The 21,162-nt window shown below is 40.9% G+C and overlaps 1 protein-coding gene and 1 pseudogene across 1 annotated transcript; one reads left to right on the forward strand and one right to left on the reverse strand.

Moving 5' to 3' along the window:
• Positions 1-1,648: 1,648 nt before the first annotated feature.
• Positions 1,649-8,246, reverse strand: LOC146666024 (uncharacterized; annotated as a pseudogene).
• Positions 8,247-12,152: 3,906 nt separating this feature from the next.
• On the forward strand, positions 12,153-21,118 carry LOC146666025 (prolactin-releasing peptide receptor-like). The gene is made up of 3 exons (XM_085411266.1): positions 12,153-12,225; positions 16,958-17,436; positions 19,805-21,118. Exons 2-3 carry the CDS (start codon positions 16,988-16,990, stop codon positions 20,436-20,438), a joined length of 1,083 nt encoding a protein of 360 aa, XP_085267392.1. The 5' UTR covers positions 12,153-12,225; positions 16,958-16,987; the 3' UTR covers positions 20,439-21,118.
• The last annotated feature ends 44 nt before the right edge of the window (positions 21,119-21,162 follow it).

Below are 21,162 nucleotides of genomic sequence, written 5' to 3' on the forward strand. Positions count from 1 at the left end.
CAGCTCAGAATGGAATCGTCTGGAGTTTTCTTATTAATTAACAATAAATTTAGTGTACATGTACTCCTAAATTTGATGAAAGTGATAAAAATAGCTCTGTCTCTCTTTATTCTGAAATTTAACTAATTCAAAATATATTTCAATATTTATCTAAAACAAAAATTTACTCTAAATTGATGTTGTACAGTAAAAATGTTTTATGTTTTCTCCCTAAAGTGTATGTAAATATCTGGTTACAAATGTGAATATCCTGCTGTGTACTGAAATCCCTCTTGTTTTGCATAGAAATATACTGAACAACATACAAAGCATAATATATAAAATAACATTTACCTGAGTTTTTCTTTGAAAGAACCCTCGAATGTCCATTCTTATGTTTCAGTACATAACTGAAACCGATTTAGTCGGGGAGGGTAAGAACTGAAAATATGAAATAAACACACGTAAGCTAAGACTCTCTAAAAAAAATAGCATTTGTTCGGCTTTTCATTTCGCCATTTGTTGATTCACTTGAAGAGCAAGTAAGGTAATATTGGTCAAGTGATCAGTTTCATATCAATCTTTCGTGATGCACCGTCATATTTACATTATTTGTACGGTACGAATGATTTGCTTTGGTACCTGGTCAAACTTAAGCTCTCCTTAGTATGGCTGGCTCCGTCTCTCCAACAGCGCACTCACGGGCAGCAGCTGCCCCGCCCCCTCACTCAGTCGCTTAGTGCCTGAGCTTGGATCATACCAATATCAGGGGGGGATTCACGCACAGTCGTAAATTCCCACAGTGTGCACTATGTGCTTCGAATATTGTGTGTACTTTTTGTTTTATACAGTTGTCAGCCAGGCATCTAACTATGAAAAAATTACACTCCAAAATACCCCGGGCTTCTGACAAAACAACCCGGGCTTAAGCCCCGTAAGCCACCCCCCCGCTCCGCCCCTGCCCCGAGGTCCAATATTTGTCCTTAGACTGTATTAATGTCATTTTTGTACCTTGGGGCACAGTAATGTACCCCTTCCGTACCACTATTTCTGACTGTGTAAGAAACCCAAAACGTGCAACTTTTAAAGGTGTATGAGTGATAAATCCAATACTCTAATGAAGCCTTAATTAACTGCCGCTTATGTATCAGCCATAACAGTGTTTGAACAAAGTTCCTGTGGAAACATCTGTCAGCAGACTTGAACTCAAATTTAATGAGCTGCACATTCGATTAGTTGCACTCTCTAAATATGTAATTTCCTTCCTGCTAAAGGGACAAGAGCTCTTCTACTAAGTTAAGTTCAAGACGATTACAGGAAAACACTAAAGGTCACACAATTAATCGTAATCTGTTTTGTGAAATCACTCTGAGAGATATATTGAGCATTTTTGAAAATATTTTAATATTATTTATAATAAAGGAACCTTGTTGGGGGACCTGACACCAGATGGTTCATCGATTCGCACGGGATTCATTTGCATCAACATCACAGCAACACATTTTTGCATCATTAAATGGGCACTTTCATCTTTTCTTTAAAAAAATGCTTCTGCTTATACAGAATAAACATGATTTGCATATGTTATGAACTTTGCAGCCACAGGCCCGCCCTTTCCTGTGAGTCCTTACAACACCAGGTAAAAATTCCTTCCTACAGTACTAGACCTCTAAATCTGCGAAAATGACATGAAAAGATAGACTTCTAGCATCTGGGGATCAAACTAATTCAGTTTATTTTTGTTTTTTCTGTCTATGCCAGTAATATCATTATTATGTGTATATGCAGTGTGATATACAGTTTATGTATTTATTTTCTTTTTTTTTTTTTTTTCTTTCTTTTTTTTTTGGCCTGTCCCGTTTGGCTCTTTTGCCATCAGAATTGTTGTCTAAAGGCAAAGAAAGATGCCCAACGGATTTACTTTACCAAACTGACCATCCCAGCCTTGCCGTAATGGTCCATTTGATTCACCTTTTATTGTTTATTTTATTTTCACTTACTGAATACGGGACAGACTTGACTGGGGGAAAGAAGGGGAGAAAGAAAGAGGGAAAGAGAAACAGCTGAGAAGAGGGACGGGGGAGAAGGGCAAAAGACAAAAACCAACAGAACGGGCAGAGAAAAAAAATGCATATATCAATCACCTGGATCACCTGCTGAGAAAGAAAAAAGAAAGCAAGCAGAAGAGAACAAGAGTAATAGAATAAACAACATCACAATGATATATGGGAATATGACAGTAAATACTAAATGTTAAACATTATTGTGCAGCACATAAGATCAACAGAACACAGTGTGCTTTGAGGTAGGAGCCAAAAAGGGTGTAGTTTGTGGGTGTGATCACCCGTGTGTACACCTGTGAGCATGGACGCGCTTGTTTTTTGTTTTTTTAAAAGGTTCCTTCATGTAATAATCTGCTAGAGGGTGTGGGGGGGCCACAGCCCCGTCCTCCAGGGCGTGAAGCAGGTGTGGAGGAGATCAAAACTCCAGACATCCAGAGGCCCCCAGAACACAAGAGACCAAGGAAGACCAACAGAGGGGCAGCTGCGCCACTGTCCCGGAAAGAGCTGAGGAGAGTCCCAGATGAGGGCTCACTCAGCAGCCGCGGAGCAGAAGCCAGGGGGAGTTGCAGTGACGCGCCCGTGAGCTCCGCCAGCAGCCAGCTGCGCCTGAGTGACCGAGCCCCAGGCCGAGAGGCCGGGGGCACCCCACCTCCGAAGTGGCCCGAGCGAGCCCCAGGCTCCAGGCCCCGATAAGCGGCCGCCAAGGAGTGAGCCGGTGTGTACCTGGACGCCCATCCCCGGACACAAAGAACCACCAACGCACCGATGTCTGAGGGGGTCCGCCACTGGCAGGGGAAGTGGTGGTAGGGGGAGATAGGCCTCCAAACCTTGGAGGGCCTGAGGTGTCCCCAGAGAGGTGGCGTCTGACACCCAACCTGACATATAGACACAGACATACAGGCACACACAGATACAAACATCCATTCCCACCCTCATGCTCTCATATGCACTTACTCCACACTCAACCAACGTGGAGACAGACATAAAGAGACGTTGTACACACGATCACACTCCCCAAGCGTACTCTACAAACCGGGTCTAGGTGCCCCCGCCCCTGGAGGGGGGAACTGCACCCAGACCCAGGTGGTGTTTCCCTTTTCCCTGCGGTGGGGGGAGGCAGACCGCCCCGACTCCGCAGCAGCAGGAAGGCTCCACACTCCAGACCGCAGTCGGACGGCCAACTCCTCCTCCTAGTCCTAGCCCCCCTGCTCCAGCAGGTCGCAGAGAACGGGGGTGAGAGAAGACTCCGAACCTCCCTCCACCCGCTCATTGTAGTGTTGATGCATGTGCGTTCTAAGGTGCATTTAAAACCCAGGAGGGCTTGGAGCTACCTGCCAGAGAGCAGCAGGTAAGCGCATGGTCCCTCCTGCTAGCCCTCAATGTCTACGTGTATTTAAAATTGAGAGGTGGGCAACGATGCCAGGGGTGGGGTGTACACCCTGATGGTACTTTGGACTCCGTGTATCGTGCCCACCCCCAAGATCCTATATGTATGTGTAATGAGAGTGTGAGTAATGTGAATGTCTAAGTTGTGGGATAAAATTGAGGCAGAGGCAGCCAGAAGGGGACAGGGGGGGGGGGGGGTAGCCTCCTCTGCACCCTGGTGACATACCCCTACTCCAAGGCCCTGCATGTGTGGGTGGTTTCTGTCTATGCCAGTAATATCATTATTATGTGTATATGCAGTGTGATATACAGTTTATGTATTTATTTTCTTTTTCTTTTTTTTAATGAGAAATGGCACAAGACACTGTGTCTTGCTAGCCTTGTTTATGTCTTTTACAAAGATTCATGCTTTCATATGTGGCTTCCTCTGAAATTTGGAGCAAATTTCTGCCTCATACACAAAGGCAAGGCAAGGCAAGTTTATTTATATAGCACAATTCAACAACAAGGTGATTCAAAGTGCTTTACAGAGACATTAGAAACAAAAACAAATAAAAAGCATGATTTAAAATTGATTAAAACAAACAAACAAACAAACAAACTAATTAACAAACAAACAAAACAGTATATAAAATCAAAACAGATAAAATCAGAACAGTAGATAAAATCAGTAGTTAAAATGTACGTTTTGAAATTTAAGCTTAAAAGTGTGGATTTGGTGCTTTATTCAAATGCAGCTGAGAATAGGTGAGTCTTCAGCCTGGATTTAAATAAACTGAGTGTTTCAGCTGATCTGAGGCTTTCTGGAAGTTTGTTCCAGATATAAGGAGCATAAAAGCTGAATGCAGCTTCTCCATGTCTGGTTCTGACTCTGGGAACTGATAAAAAAAACGGATCCAGATGACCTGAGGGATCTGGAAGGTTCAGGAGGTCACTGATGTGTTTTGGTCCTAAACCATTCAGAGCTTTATAGACCAGCATCAGAACTTTAAAGTCTATCCTCTGACAGACAGGCAGCCAGTGTAAAGACCTCAGAGCTGGACTGATGTGGTCAACTTTTTTGGTCTTAGTGAGGACTCGAGCAGCAGAGTTCTGAATGAGCTGTAGTTGTCTGACTGATGTTTTAGGTAGACTTGTAAAGATGCTACAGTAATCAAGCCTACTAAAGATGAATGCATGAACTAGTTTTTCCAGGTCCTGTTGAGACATCAGATCTTTTATCCTTGATATATTCTTGAGGTGATAGGAAGCTGATTTTGTTATTGTCTTAATGTGTTTTTCCAAGTTTAGGTCTGCATCCATCACTACACCCAAATTTCTCGCCTGGTTTTTAGGTGTATAGATTGAAGTTCTCTGGTGACCTGTAATCGTTTTTCTTTGGCGCCAAAGACTATTACCTCAGTTTTGTTTTTGTTTAGCTGGAGAAAATTGTGGCACAGCCAGTCATTAATTTCCTCAATGCATTTACCAAGAGCCTGTACAGGGCCTCGGTCTCCTGGTGACATTGTGATATATATTTGTGTGTCATCTGCATAGCTATGATAGTTAATTTTGTTCTTTATAATCTGTGCCAGTGGGCGCATGTAAATGTTAAACAGAAGGGGTCCCAAGATGGAACCTTGGGGAACTCCACATGTGATACTTGTCTGCTCAGATGTGAAGTTGCCTATTGATACAAAGTATTTCCTGTTTTCTAAGTATGTTTTGAACCAGTTTAGTACAGTTCCTGAAAGACCTGTCCAGTTCTCCAGTCGTTTGAGTAATATGTTGTGGTCAACTGTATCAAATGCTGCACTGAGATCCAGCAAAACCAAGACTGACATTTTTCCACTGTCTGTATTCAGACATATGTCATTAAACACTTTGGTCAGAGCGGTTTCAGTGCTGGGGTTCTGTCTAAAACCTGACTGGAAGGCATCATAGCAGTTATTCTGTTTTAAGAAGTAATTGAGCTGTTGAGAAACTGCTTTTTCAATGATCTTACTTAAAAATGGGAGATTTGAGATCGGCCTGTAGTTGTTCATTTGTGTCATGTCAAGATTGTCCTTTTTCAGTATAGGTTTTATTACAGCTTTATTATTACAGTTTTTAGTGGTTCTGGAAACACACCTGATATTAAAGAACAGTTGACGATCTGTAACAGGTCTGACTCCAAAGTCTTTGAGACCTTTTTGAAAAAACTTGTTGGCAGGACATCTAAACAGCAGAGGAGGAGTTCAGTGACCTAAGATGTCCTCCAGGTCTTTGCTGTTAATAGGGGGAAACTGTTTCATGGTGTTTAAACAGTTTTTCAGTGGACACAGTATATATCCTGAATATGCTGTTTATGTACCAATTGCTTGTCTAATCTTTTGGATTTTGTCTGTGAAGAATTTGGCGAAGTCATTGCAGGCCATGGTAGAATGAAATTAAGCTGCTACTGACACAGGAGGGTTTGTTAGCCTGTCAACTGTAGAAATTAAGACCCGAGCATTATGACTGTTTTTGGTGATGATGTCAGAGAAGTAGGACCTCCTTGCACTCTTCAGTTGTAAATTATAATTGTGAAGTTTCTCTTTATGATGTCATAATGAACCTGGAGGTTTGTTTTTCTCCATCTGCGCTCAGCTTTCCTACACTCTCTTTTTTCATTTTTCACCAGTGTGGAGTTTCTCCATGGAGACTTTTTCCTTCCAGAGATAACCTTCACCTTAATGGGAGCAATAGTGTCCATTACATTTAACATGCTAGCATTGAAGCTATTGACGAGCTCATTGACTGAACCTCTGGACAGGTCAGGTGTTAATGGGAAGACCTGGTTAAATATCTCACTAATGTATTCAGTTATACACCGTTTTGTGATCACTGCTGTTGATATATTTGTGTGAGCTGAAATTTTACTTTCAAAGAAAACACAGTAATGGTCAGACAGGCCTACATCAGACATAGTAACCTTCAAAATGCTCAGGCCCTTGGAGATCAGTAGGTCAAGAGTGTGTCCTCTATCATGTGTGGCCTCTGTTACATGCTGAGTCAGCCCAACGTTGCCCAGAGTGTTACTCAGGTCTTTAGTCCCTTTGTCCTGAGGGTTGTCCACATGGATGTTAAAATCCCCAACAATAATTACACAGTCGAAATCAACACAGATCACAGACAACAGTTCACTGAGATCATTAAAAAAAGTCTGTGCAGTATTTGGGAGGCCTGTAAACATTAAGAACACAACACAACACAAAGGGGCGCTGCTCTTGTGGCGACCTGCAGCAGGTGTTTACTGGTGTTCTTTTTGTTTTTAACTTTGTTTTAACTCTGTTCTTAACTGTGGTTTTAACTTTTTATGAAGTTTTTTTTTTTGCCGAGATGGAGATCTTCTACACCTTAGTTTTATTGTTGGCGATATTCACCTGGAGTAATTCACTCTCACTGACAATCACTTATACATGCAAGGAACTACTTGGATTACAGTGGTCCTGTTTGTCTATGTACGACTCTTCTAATGCTCGGACAGATGTGATTCTTGGTGAGGATTTATTTGCCCGGTCAAAGACTAATTTTGGAAAGCCCCGCCGCTTGAGAAAACGCAGAAAGAAAGGCGGCGTGGGTCAGCATGTAAGATTCTGGCCAATGTCCAATCTCTTAGGAACAAAACGGATGAATTACAAGGAAATGTGCTTCATCTACGGGAATACAGGGAGGATTGTCTGATGGCACTTACCGAGACGTGGCTAACTTGTCCTACAAGGCATAACAAAACGCTGGATTTGTGTTATGGACCAATTAAGGGGGCATATAAGTCTGTGGCCGGACCTGCGCTAGGTTCTTCGGATCACAATGTTATTCATCTCCTCCCTGCTTACAGATCTGTGATTAGGAGGGAGAAGGCCTGTGTGAAGCGGACTAATGTCTGGACAAAAGACAGTTGTGTTGCCCTTCTGGGGTGTTTTGATTGCACTGATTGGTCCTTGTTTCAAAAGAGCACTTCTGATTTGGATGAACTCACTGATGTGGTGTGTAGCAAAGACTCTGTGATTCCAGTCAGAGAATTTAAGACTTTCCCTAATAACAAACCGTGGCTCTCTAAAGATATTAAGGATCTGATTCTTAAAAGGAAAATTGCTTTTAACGAGGGAGACGTTCCCACTATGAGAATATTGAGGAAGGAGGTGAGGGCTGCAATAAAGATTGCCAAGATGAGGTATAGAAGTAAGATTGAGACAGAACTCAGCAGTAACAACCTCAAAGGAGCTTGGCTTGGTATGAAAACAATGGCAGGGCTACAGACGAAAGGTAAAAGTAATATTACCTTAGAGGGGTTTACCGCTGACAAACATCTGGCAGACAGTCTTAACAGTTTTTACCTTCGTTTTGAGAACTTTGACTGTTCTAGGCAGACCAGCACACTGAGGGAAAAGACTATCACTCCCCCATCAATTTGTATTGATGAGAGGGGGCTAGCTAATCTTTTTAGACACACTAAAAGCAAGAGTCTGGACCTGACAACATCTGTGGACAGGTACTGATCAGCTGAGTGGGATTTTTCACCATATCTTCTCACTTTCTTTAGAGCTACAGACAGTACCTAAGATTTGGAAACATGCTGTCATTGTTCCTGTTGCTAAGGGCAGTTCTCCTAAGGTGCTGAATGATTATAGGCCTGTGGCTCTAACTTCTTTAGTGATGAAGTCATTTGAGAAGATAATTAAGAAGGAGATTTTAATGCATGTTGAACACCATCTTGACCCCTTGCAGTTCGCCTATAGAGCAGGGAGAGGTGTGGAGGACGCTGTTGTCACACTCCTGCATCTCTTGTATAAGCATCTTGAGGCCCCCCACACCCATGCAAGATTATTATTTGCTGACTTTCATTCAATACAATTCAACCCTTCTTACTTGCTGACAGGCTTTACAATCATTTCAAGCTTGACACTAGTCTGGTCGGCTGGGTGACAGACTTTCTGACTAATAGGTCACAATGCGTGAGGGTGAATCATGTATTTTCTGATGTGCTCACCTCCTCTATGGATCACCCCAGGGTTGCTGCCTCTCTCCCCTTCTGTCCATTCTGTACACGAATGAGTGTCGCAGCAATTTCACGAACAGACACATCCTGAAGTTTGCTGACGACACAGTGATCGTCAGTCTTCTAGTGGGGGACGAGTCAGGCCATGGACAGGTTGTAGATGATTTTGTGAATTAGTGTGATGAGTCCTTCCTTTCACTTAATGCAGGGGTGTCAAACTCAAATACACAGTGGGCCAAAATTCAAAACTGGAACAAAGTCGCGGGCTAACGTTAATATTTATTGAAAAAAAATCTTGCTCCAGATTTAAGAATGAATCTTTTCTTATGGACTCAAATAACTTTTGCTGGAAAACTGAATATGAAACAAGCAATGCTTAATACTAAACAATATATATATTAGCTGTATAATACCAGTAGGCCAGCTCTAATAGTAATTTGGTATGGCTTCGCGGGCCAAATGTAATTAGGCTGCGGGCCAAATTTGGCCCGCGGGCCAGAGTTTGACACCTATGACTTAATGTGTCAAAAACTAAAGACATGATTACTGATTTTAGGAAGTCCTTTTATAGCTCATCACCCACTATCATTAAAACTGCTGATATTGGGATCGTTGAGAGTTATAAATTTCTAGGTGTGGTACTTGACCATAAACTGTGTTTTGAATCTCATGCTGATGCCACTACTAAAAAAGTTCAACAAAGATTGTTCTTTTTAAGGAAAATGAGATCTTTTAATGTCTCATCTGAGATGTTGTCTTTGTTTTATAGAAGTTTTATCGAATCTGTGATGTCCTTTTGTATCGCTGCCTGGTTTGGTAACCTGACGGTGAAGAATAAGAATTGGTTGGGCTTCTGGTAAAAACTGCTAGCAAAATTTCAGGGCGCTGGCAAGATGGACTTTTGGCCATTTACAATAGAAATGTGCTTAGAAAGGCTCATTCTATTATTAATTGTTTGAACCATTCACTTCACAGTGAGTTTGAGTTGTTGCCTTCCGGCCGCCGTTTTAGCGTACCTGTGAGGAAGACTAAAAGACTCCAGGTCTGTCCTTGGACTTTCTATCACTATTATTGTCATTATTATTTTATAGTATTGTTCTGTTTATTTATATCCTGCTGCTAAACTAATTTCCCCTTGTGGGACAATAAAGAAATTGAATTGAATTGAATTGAACTTTGGATGGGGCCTTCAGCTGTAAAGCCACATATTCAAAAGACTGAAAACTTCCAGGAGATAGCTGCTTACATTGAAATGATTCATTAAATAAGACAGCAACCCCTCCTCCTCTCCTGCTCACCCTGGCCTCACTGATAAAACTGTAGTTAGGAAGGGTCGTCTCAATGAGAACAGCTCCACTATTACTTTGGTCCAACCAAGTTTCTGTTAAAAACATAAAATCAGTGATTAAATCATTAATTAAAAATGTTTTCCCAGCTAAAGATCTAACGTTTAATAAAGCCAACTTAAGTGTTTTAGAGGTATTATTTGCCCCCTCGTGTTTGGGAGCAGTCTGTGGCACACAAGGTATGTTTACTATATTTAAAGATCATTTAGAGTGCAGCTCTCTGTGTTTTGACCAGGCCACATGTCTCCTTCTGTCACCCAAAAGTACAGAAATTTTAAAACCTTCTAGTAAACAGGGTCCCAGCTGTAAACAGGGTCCCAGCTGTAAACAGGGTCCCAGCTGTCACAAAACTGAAATGACAGCCTTGTTTTCCTCTAAAAAGTCAAAAAATTTATAGCAGAAGAATTGCTGAGGCATAACTGCTGCTGGATTTACATCATTCATCTGTGCAGGCTCTGGGAGCTGTGTTCTGTAAGCAAGCACTTGTACAGGCTTTAGCGGGACAATGCTCTAAATGGAAACATTTGAAAAGCAATTCTTCTTTAAAAACAGGAAGCTTTGTTGACCATCTCATCGCCCTAAGTCAGTTTCCGTCATGATGAATCCCTCAGTGAGAGAAGTGCAGTTAATTCAATTTCCTTTTTGCCTGGCATCGGCGTTCATTCATTTTCAGTGGATCCATTCATTACATCTGAGCAATCCACAGTTTTTCTTTTGGCTATATTAATGTAGTGTATGGGATTCCTTAGTGGGTGTGCTAGTGGGAGGTGCTTGGGCAACAAGCGACCATGCATCAGGTGTAACAGTCACTTTTTTTGTTGCCCAAACAAAAACTCAACACGGCCCTCCAAGATTGATGTGTTTCCCCAAGAAAGACTCATTTTAAAGACGTTCCAAAACATGTAGGTGCCTGGACTATGCGGACTTGTCATTAATTGTTATCCAGTTGCGTTTTAATTATCCTGTAATTTTAATACATAGATTGTTTTATGTCTTTTGGCATTGAAAGATACTGTGCTGGTGATTGTACCACACTCTTCTTCGGTGTGCACACTTGGGGCGGTGTAGTTTAAGTTTGCATCTGGATTTGTAGTGGAACTGTGGTGTGATCGCTTAGTTAGCGTGAGTGGTAAATTAAATTGAGCCCCACACCGTGCTGCAGCCTCTGGCTGTTCTCGCTTTTCCTAACTTGACCTTTTGCGGGTCCATTGGGTATGTTTTGTTTTTTTTTATTAACATATTTGCATTTTCCAGCCATCCACCCATCTATTTCCTTCTGCTTATTCAATGCAGGGTAGCAGTTGAATGGGATCCTCTCTCAGCTGTCACAGGAGGAGGGGGGGTTACTCCCTGGACAGGTTGCCAGTCTACTGCAGTGCTAACCATTCACACTAGCATTCACAACCAATTTAGAATCACCAGTTAACCCACATGCATTTTTTTGATAGGACGCACCCACACACACACACACACACACTGAAAGAACATGTAAACTCCACACAGAAAGCCCATGGCCAGCTTTTGGATTATAATCCCAGACCTTTTTGCCAAGAGGTAATGGTAGTAGCCACTATTAACCATCTGCATTTTTACATATATAATTATGATATATCTCTAATTATATATATATATATATATATATATATATATATATATATATATATATATATATATATATATATATATATATATATATATATATATATATATATAACTGCAACAGCACTTGTGCAGTGTTTACTTAATTTCAGTACAGTGGTAACCCTTCTCGTGAGCCACATTAATATGAGTGTAAGTCACGATCTTCATTCCTCTATTTCACCCTTAACTGTTCATTCATATATTTCATGGTAATTAATAACTCATTTTTACATGAGATACTTCATATACTGCTGACATGCAGACCTGCATGTGTAGCAGCCAACATGCGTTGCTGTTGTCTTACGTGGGCTTTTGTAGACCCCTTTCCAGCAGGATTGGAAGGAATCCAGCTTCAGCTTCCATTTTTCTGATCTTTTTGACAATCAGCACTTTGATTGTGTGTTAAGTCAGAAGGTTACTGGCAACGCAACCGTGTAAACAAACAGTTCAGCAAGCAATTAATTAAACTACTGTCATAGCGAGTCCTGCACATGCCTGTGAACACAGCTCTAATTATCTTAACTGTCACCATTCCCAGATCTCTCAGTCAGACCGCTAACTAACGTGTTGAAGATCAAAAGTCTGTGGCAAGTCCAACCTAGACTTGGAACTAAACTATCTTATTGGCATTTCTCTCACCCACTCTCTCTCCCCCCGTTTTCTCCTCCTCTCTCGCGCACTCTCTCTTCCTGTCTTTATAAAACTGCATTCAGCCCGAGCTCACTCACCGTGGAGAAGCACACAAGGAAGGTCTGCTCTTCACACTCCTCACACACTCAACTCGTCATTGCACTGAGAAACAGCAGCACAGGTAGGTTATCAGCTGATTGTTTTTTAAGGAATTTTCATGTTATTGTATTCTTTTTTATTTTATTTTATTTTCAGCTGCACCTTAAGCAGTAGTAGTAACATTTTTCTTTTTCCAAGTGCATAAAAATATGTAATTAGAACAGAAACGAGTGTTTCCTGTTTTTCAAGCTTTTCCAGTCACATGTAACACAAGCCTCACAGGTAGGGGCTTATGTTAGGTAATTTCAGAATATTATATATATATATGGCAATTGCATGCTTATCCACATTTTTTTTTTCAATTAATGCATATAAAGGTATACATTGTTGTGAGCTAATAGCTTTGCATGCCAGACCTCTTTTATGATGCTTCTTGGCATTTTCATCCAAGGGCCTACAGCTGGATTTCTAACATAAAATCAGATTGCAAATAAGTGCTGGCATGGACATGTGAAGCTTTGTATTGTTGAAGGGTGAGTGTGTGAACACAAAGGAACCAAAAAGACCTGTGTATGTCATCTAACGCTAAAAAAAAGTATATTGGAACAGTGATATGAAATATCTATTAGTCTGTCAAAAAGTTTAGATTTGTAATCATGTAAATTGCAAATATCTGAATGAGAAGAAATTGGCATCTTTTTAGATAGAGAGTGAGATAGTTAGATAAATAGAAATCATATATATATATATATATATATATATATATATATATATATATTTTTTTTTAATTATCATTTTTTTAAATTAATTTTTTTTAAATAAATAACAAAACACTAGTAAATGAGAAGTGCTGGAAGGGTGTACAAACCTGTATCTGGGATGGACATATGAGAAAGATGAGGCTGCTGGAGAGCTGGCGGGTTATCTGAAATCTTACACAATGAAAAACATCAGCATAGCAACAGGACACAAGGTGGTGGTCACCCTGCATTAGCGAAGACTCTCACGGGCAGAAATTCTGCAGCAGGCAGATGTTTCTAGATATCAGAATCAGAATCAGAAAGGGTTTTATTGCCAAATGTTGAGCGGGTTTACAACATTAGGAAATTGCTGCGGTGCTTCAGTGCAAACATACTGTTATAAATTAATCTTAAATAGACATGAAAATAAAAATGAGAATAAGAATTAAAAGTGCTAAGTAGACAGATAGATATATACATGATATATACACGAGTGCAGGTGGTGATCAGTGCCAAACATGGAATGATGCAGTGAACACAGCGTAGGGTCATGTGTTAGTGGTGGGAACAGTCATACGGTTATTGTTATATTGTTATATCCGGGCTCTTCTGCAGATGTACAACATAATGAGCTTTGGACACGAAACAAAAATAGGTAGCAGATGAAAGAGACATAAAGCCTTATTTTGAGAAGTATTTGGAAGAACTCCAACAGCATCATCAGCTGAGAATCACCAAAAACCTGTGAAACCCTGATACCCCTATGTACAGTACAATACACAGAATTCTGTCAGAAGTGATCTTTCTGAAAGATGAGAGCTTATTTGCCCGTCTGTAAAGCAAGACAAGCTCCTCACCTGAGATCAGAGCTTTGTAGGAACCCTGCAGCAGGTTCTGGGTTCCTACAAAGCTCTGATGTAAAATAAACCCAAACAAATCAATGCATTAATATTGGGTTAGATATAGAGACAATAACATTAAACCTTCATCCACATAAGAGCTGTTGAAAGTTCTCTAAAATGCTTTTATTAAACATAAAAAAATGCATATAATAGCAGTTTAATTTGTTGTTGTTTACCTTTTTTCACTTATACAACGTTTATTGATAGCACTTTATATTTTGTCCCTTTGGAGCTCTTTTGGTGCACAAGACTCCATCATTTTTTCTCCTTATTCACATTCAGGTTACTATGTCATTTGGTTTGAGCCTCATTTGTGTGGAAAGTAATTTGGGGGAGCAAAGTACTTTTTATTTGTGCAGATCTGGGCCCGTATCCCTAAAGAATCTTTGTGCAAAAAGTGGCTCCTAGCGGCCAAATTCTAAGAAAATTCTCAGAGTCATGACGTTTTCTTAGAATTTCCCCTAAAAGTGACACGACAATCCCAGTTAATATAAAAGCTATTCCTCAAGATTCCTAGCGCTTAAAAGGGCTCCTAAGGCGAGATCTGCTAAGAGCAGGGAAGAGGACTTTTAGTGGCTTAGGAGTTCCCCTAAGCAGCTGCACAAAATGGCCAACAGAAGAGGCAGGAGAGATGTCCTACAAACACTGGATGACAGGGAATTATTGAGATGCTACAGATTGGATCGTACAGGAATCATGTTTGTGGTGGATCTCCTTAGAGATGCAATTACTTCACCAACTCGACGCCACAACGCTATTACACCAGAGACGAAAGTAATCACAACCCTGAGGTATTTGGCAACCGGGAAAATGCAACAATGCAGCAGTGATGACTTGGGTCTGCAATCACAGACATTGCTAAAAGCTGAGCCATGTTACCCTCGTTAAGACCACACTGGACTTGTAACGTTGTGATTTCTACTTCATTAATCAGAATCAGAATCAGAATACTTTATTGATCCCTGGGGGAAATTATTTTTTGTTACAGTGCTCCATTTTAAACCAACATTAAGACAAGACAGACAATACGCTAACTAAGAATAGTACAATATATACATATATATATATACATACATAAGTCACTCATAAATAAATAGTTGGAAAAGAAACATGTGTAGCTGTAGCAGCAAACAGTGTGTTAAGTGGATGCGTTGTACAGGGAGATGGCCACAGGCAGGAATGATTTCCTGTGTCGTTCAGTGGTGCTTTTCGGTAATCTCAGTCTCTCACTGAACGAGCTCCTGTGACTGACCAACATGTCATGGAGAGGACAGCCTCTTGAGATAGGCCATCTCGTTTTCAACGGGGTCCATATGGGAGTGAAAGTACAAAATATGCCAGCTAGGATATTTATATGAGCAAATAAGACACGAATCATTATTTGAACAGGGTGTAATGAGTTTAAGTTTTCACATATTTTAGATTCTAATGGCTATAACCCCTACAGCTTACTATTCATTTTCCAGATATTTTCTTGAATGTGAAATATTATTTACAATTACAGTCAGCATAAGATTAGAGTGTATAATATGTTTATTGATTTGAGGGTACATCCTTTGCTCATTATCACCAAAAGCTCATTTCCATCAAACTTGTAGGATCAACCAATCACGGCTTTTGAAATGATGACTCATACCTAGCAACGGGGTCAACCACACCTCCTCACTAAGATAGGATTTCCCATCCATTCCTTGCTCAGAGTTCACTGAAAATGTTCTGGAATCACTTCTAAGCTAAAACTCCTGGCAAGGAATTTTTAGGTTAAGTTAGGAGCTCTCTGAGAGGATTCTCAGAATCTTTAGGGATACGGGCCCTGATCTTTTTAACCACATTTAAAGCACCAGGGTCAGTCTTTTAGACCTGTCAACATCCATTTGGCAAATCGTCACTGAAAGAAAATGCACTCTACAAGCATGAAAAAGCCCTGTGATACATACAAATTATGGAGTGCATAATTTCTTCACTGCCGAAATCTGTAAGAGGTTCAAAGGAGAGACTTGTATTCAATTGTACCTGAAAAGAACAAAATCCTGAACAAGTACCAGCAAACTATGGAGGAAATCTGATCAAATTTTACAATCTTTTCATTTGTTCACACTCTTGGTGAACATTAGGATAAGCTGTCAGAATCAGTCCTTTGCATCAATGGCAGAATTGAATGAAAAAAAAAGGCCTTGACAAGGTACAGTTCAGTCCTTAGTTATTCGGTGTACTGCTACACTAAAGAGCAGTATAAGTGTCAAGTGTAAAAAGAACAGAATGAGTACAGAAAGTCACAGTCTGTGCTGCAGCTGCAAATGATGTAATCTGGTGAGGTAAAAAGGACAGAAATATTTTCATGAAATTATGTGCAAAAACAAAACAACCACAATAATAAACCTCATCGATTCTGACTGCGCTCCTTTTAGACTTCATTTCAAAACACTACTGCTTTGCAGAGGGGCTTCTGTTTCATCATCTATTTGCAAATGACTACATTTAGATAATTACACGACACATTGCATCAGCAAGCTGGCTTCAAAATCAGGCTGTGAAGTTATTTTGCACAGGAGATTTAATATGTAGAAATTCAGAAATTTTCATCCATATAATGGCAGCCCATTGCAATTTTGAGGAGGTTACCAGCCTTGTAAACTCAACATGATGCCTAGAAGAGCTAGTTTGATTGATAAATTAGTGTACATTTGTTTTCCTTCGTTTCTTTTTCATTCCATCTGGTGGTGTTCCAGTTGTCAGCTTCAAGGACAGGTTTAACATCGATGATGATAAATCAGCGAGTTTTGGCTCGCTGATTTAAAACAGTTTTTTACTAGTTAAATATCTGCAGTTCTTTTAAGTCTTCCACAAGTCTTCGAACCACGGAGCAAAGAGGTGTTCGGTCCCACCTTACACATGTGAAGCTGTTCCTGGTTCCACTTTTCAGGCACACAAAAACAAGGAAGTCGTTAATTTAATTTTACGCTTAAATGTTTCCTCCTGTTAATTAATTAACTTGCAATTCCTTCTCTGCTAGATGGCATGTGACAATAACCGGAAAGGGAAGCAACATTTTAATCAATTAATATAATGCATAAAAATGGAGCTTGGATTGACTGGATAAAATTGAGATTTTACCTTTGGAAAAGTTAGAATGTCGTGTCGTTTCACTGCTTTTTGTTTTTTGTTTTTATAGTGCAGTTACTGGCAGACTGATTCTGCTCCCATGGAGGGTAATCACAGTGGTTTGACTGGAAGCACACAACCATCTTTGCTAGAAAGACAGACTGATGGGCACATTTATGAAGTTGCAGTACAAACCAACTCCACCAACCGCAGCTCCCAGTTTGCAGACGTGGCCTTGCTGCAAACTTTCAAACCTCTCATCATCCCCTTTTACGTTCTAGTCGTGGTGGTGGGTGTCTTTGGGAATTACCTGCTTCTTTATGTCATCTGCCGAACCCGAAAGATGCACAACGTCACCAACTTTTTCATTGGAAATCTGGCCTTCTCTGACATGCTCATGTGTGTCACCTGCGTCCCCTTTACTCTCGCCTACGCCTTCAACCCTCATGGTTGGGTTTTCGGGCGCACCATGTGCTATCTGGTGTTTCTCGTCCAACCTGTCACAGTGTATGTTTCAGTCTTCACACTCACTGCTATTGCTGTGGACAGGTGAGTGCTCCTTGTGGCATATGAGATCTTCTTTAGATCAAAATTGAAGATTTGAATTATTTGAATTGTTTTAAATGTTTTTCCCTTTGTCTTTCCCTCTTTCTCTCTCTTGCTCTGTACATATATATGTATATATCTCACAGACAATTAGAAAGGCTTGAAAACGCATCACATCTCAATGGCAAAAAAAACCCTCTTAGATATCTACACTGATATGGACTGGGTAATGTGTTTGGTACAAAAGGCTGCCGCATCATTTGATGGAAATAAAAATGATCAGACCCTGAAAACACCCCAAATATCAAAATGAGAAATTGATGCAGCAGGTCAGATCATTTTGTCGAAATTTCATTGCAGCAACTTAAAATAGTGTTCAGCAGTTTGTACAGATCCCACGCTTGTATGCATGTCTGAAAATGTCGAGGGATCCTCCGAATGAGAAGATGGCTGAAGTCCTGATTTCCTCCTAGATCCTGGACAGTTTGAGGTGTAGCCTGGCAGAATCAGATGGACTGAAACATAATGTCCCAGAGGTGTTCTATTGAATTTAAGTTAGTCAAGCCTGAGGGACAGTCAGTGGTATCAATTGCTTCATCCTTCAGGAGCTGCCTACATACTGTCATCACATGACGTGGATTGTCATTGTCATGCACCACGAGGAACCCAGGACCCACTGCACCAATGTAGGGTCTGACAATGGGTCCAAGGATTTCATCCTGATACCTAATAGCACACAAGTTGCTCTTGGCCAGCCTACAGAGGTCTGTGCATCCCTCCCCAGACCATCACTGACTCACCATCAAACAGGCCATGTTAAACGAGGTTATAGGCCACATAACCTTCTCCACAGCTTCTCCAGACACCTTTCACGTCTGTCACATGTACTCAGGGTGAACCCGCTCTCATCTGTTGTAAGCACGGGATGCGAGTGGTGGATCTGCCAGTTCAGATATTCTATGGCCAATGTAAATTGGGCTCCACGGTGCCAGGCAGTGAATACTGTGGAGGATGTCGGATCCTAAGGGCATCTCTGTGAAGTCTGTTTCTGATTGTTGGAACATTCACACTGGTGTTCTGCTGGAGTTCATTTTGTAGGGCTTTGGCTCTGGCAGTGCTCATCCTGTTCCTCCTTGCACAAAGGACCAGATATTGGTCCTGCTGATGGTTTAAGCGCTTTCTACAGCCCCATCCAGCTCTACTAGAGTATGTGCCTGACTCCTGAAGTCTCCTCCATGATTTTCAGACTGCTGGAAGACACAGTAAAGCTTCTGGCATGGCACAAATTGATGAGTCATCCTGGAGGAGCTGGACTACCTGTGCTACCTCTGTTGGGTCCAGGTATCGCCTTGGGCTACCAGCAGTGAAACTGATCCTAAATGTGAGAAAAGATGTAAAACCAGTCCTGTTTTGGGGATTGTCTCACTTTTGCTCTTCTAGTGGGACAATTGTTAATTTCATTAACAGCAAAAGCGCTGAAACTCATGAAGAACTGCATTTTTTTGTTGTTGTTTCATGATCTGAAACATGGACAAAGTGTGACAAATATGTAAAAAAAAAGTAAAAAAAGAATAGAAAGACATCAGGAAAGGAACAAATACTTCACAGTATATATGAGAGAACTGTAAATTTGATTATAAATTGCAATTATAACTCATTATGATTACTTGGAAATGAGACATTAGTTTAGAAATTAGGCAGATATGAAGGGAGACTGATTACTGAGTGTTTCCTTTTCATTGAGGTGACACTTAAACAATAAAGATTTTCCACTGAATGCATTAATTCATTTACATGAGCTCCAGACCCAGACATAACATAATTATTCAGCTGTATAGAGTGTTCATCATTAAACCCCTGAGACATGCAACAGACCTCAGATTTGAACAGGTCTGCTCACTGGACCCATGAAAAATTCATTGATCTTTAGTTAAGTTTTCAATTGTACTTTGCATTCTGCAATGTCTCCTCCTTCTAAGGGGAAGACATTAACATGAAATGAAAAGTCCCTTTACTTTTACAGAGAATATAATGCTGCTGTCATTTTGTGATGCACAACTGGGTTCAGTTTTAAAGTGTAAAATATAAATAATTCACTCTTTTTCCTCGTGGACTGTGCAGGTCACGGAGTCCACTCTGTCTTTTCTAACAAATTTGATTGTCCTTCAGTGAAGCACGTCGAATGCAAAGTAACTGGTTATGAGAAAATGATTCAACTTAACATTTATAGCCAATATTAAGTAACGCCACTGCCAATGAGCTTGAGTATTATAATTGTAGGAGTTCACGACTGCATTAATAGCCATTCATTAATTAAGCATGAGCACCTTCCCTTTCTTTTTTATAAAGTACTATTCCTTATTCATTGCAGATATTATGCAACAGTTCACCCCCTGAAGAAGCGGACCTCTGTGGCAACCTGTGCCTCTGTCCTTACTGGGATCTGGCTTCTGTCTTGTGGCCTGGTAGCTCCAGCAGTGACCCACACCTATCATGTTGAATTCAAAGAGGAAGGCTTCACTATCTGTGAGGAGTTCTGGTTGGGTCAGGAAAAAGAAAGACGTGCTTATGCGTACAGCACCCTGCTGGTTACTTACGTCCTCCCGCTTTCGGCTGTTTTTGTCTCTTATCTCTGCATCACTGTCAAACTGAGGAACTGCGTTGCTCCAGGCCACAGGACGCAGGACCAGGCAGGCGCTCAGCAGGCTCGCAAAAGAAAGATCTTTCGCCTGGTCGCTCTCCTGGTGTCTGCCTTTGCGGTGTGCTGGCTTCCTATTCACGTGTTCAACGTGCTGAGAGACATTGACATTCACCTCATTAACAAGCGTTACTTTTTGCTCATCCAATTGCTGTGCCACCTGTGCGCCATGAGCTCCTCCTGCTGTAACCCCTTCCTGTACGCCTGGCTTCACGACCGCTTCCGCACCGAGCTGCGGAAGATGTTCAAGTGCCATCATCGCATTGGAGTGCCTGCCAATCACTGTGCCGCCAGCGTGGTATTGTAATTGACTAGTGAAGAGCATCCTCTGTCGTTAATTTAGTGTCACTTACTGACTCATCCTGAGCGCAAGTGGAAACACAGGTCTCACCAGCAAACCATTCCACCTAAACATTCGTGGTAATGCAGTCATTGGTTATAAAACGGGATGGGGGTGAATCTCAGGTGATTTATTTCCTGGGTAGCATGAAAATGTGCATTCATTTTCTTAGGAATCACATCTGTTAAATGGCACGATCAGTCGTGTTTAGGTGGGAGTAGCACCTGTTTATTTGTGTAAAAGGCTGATCATTTAAGCTAAGAGCGGCGAAAACTCAGAGGACCCAAACCAGGCTAAGGCAAGCATGAGTGCATGCATCTACTTTTGTGGCTACTTAGATCCGCACATTTCCTTTCTATGGGTTGCCATGTGCCACGAGCTGAAAGATAAGAATCTCTGCTAACACGGGGGGAGGGGGCATATCAGCAGCAGATTTCATAAATATCAGACGGTTAGACTACTCTGTCATGGACCACAGTGCTGTTTGAAAAGAAATGTTAATATTTAAAAAAAATGTTTGTAATTATTTGTTTAATAGTAATATTTCCAGTGAATTACAGGAGATAAGATCAGAAGGGTTTCAGCTTTTAATCAAAAATGACAGAGAACATGTCAGACGGGTGCAGCTTTACTGGATATGAATAGCACATTAACCTTCCTGCCTTCTTGGGACCTTTTTGTGCCACTGCTA

Source organism: Rhamphochromis longiceps, linkage group LG7, assembly GCF_057381845.1.
Source record: "Rhamphochromis longiceps isolate RC_006_pf linkage group LG7, R_longiceps_female_GT1.1, whole genome shotgun sequence".
NCBI lineage: Eukaryota > Metazoa > Chordata > Actinopteri > Cichliformes > Cichlidae > Rhamphochromis > Rhamphochromis longiceps.

Excerpts from the sequence above, each read along its gene's own strand:
- LOC146666025 (XM_085411266.1), top strand. The coding sequence starts at position 16,988 with ATGGAGGGTAATCACAGTGGTTTGACTGGAAGCACACAACCATCTTTG. Across the intron at positions 17,437-19,804 it reads ACTGCTATTGCTGTGGACAG|ATATTATGCAACAGTTCACC; the intron begins GTGAGTGCTCCT and ends TATTCATTGCAG.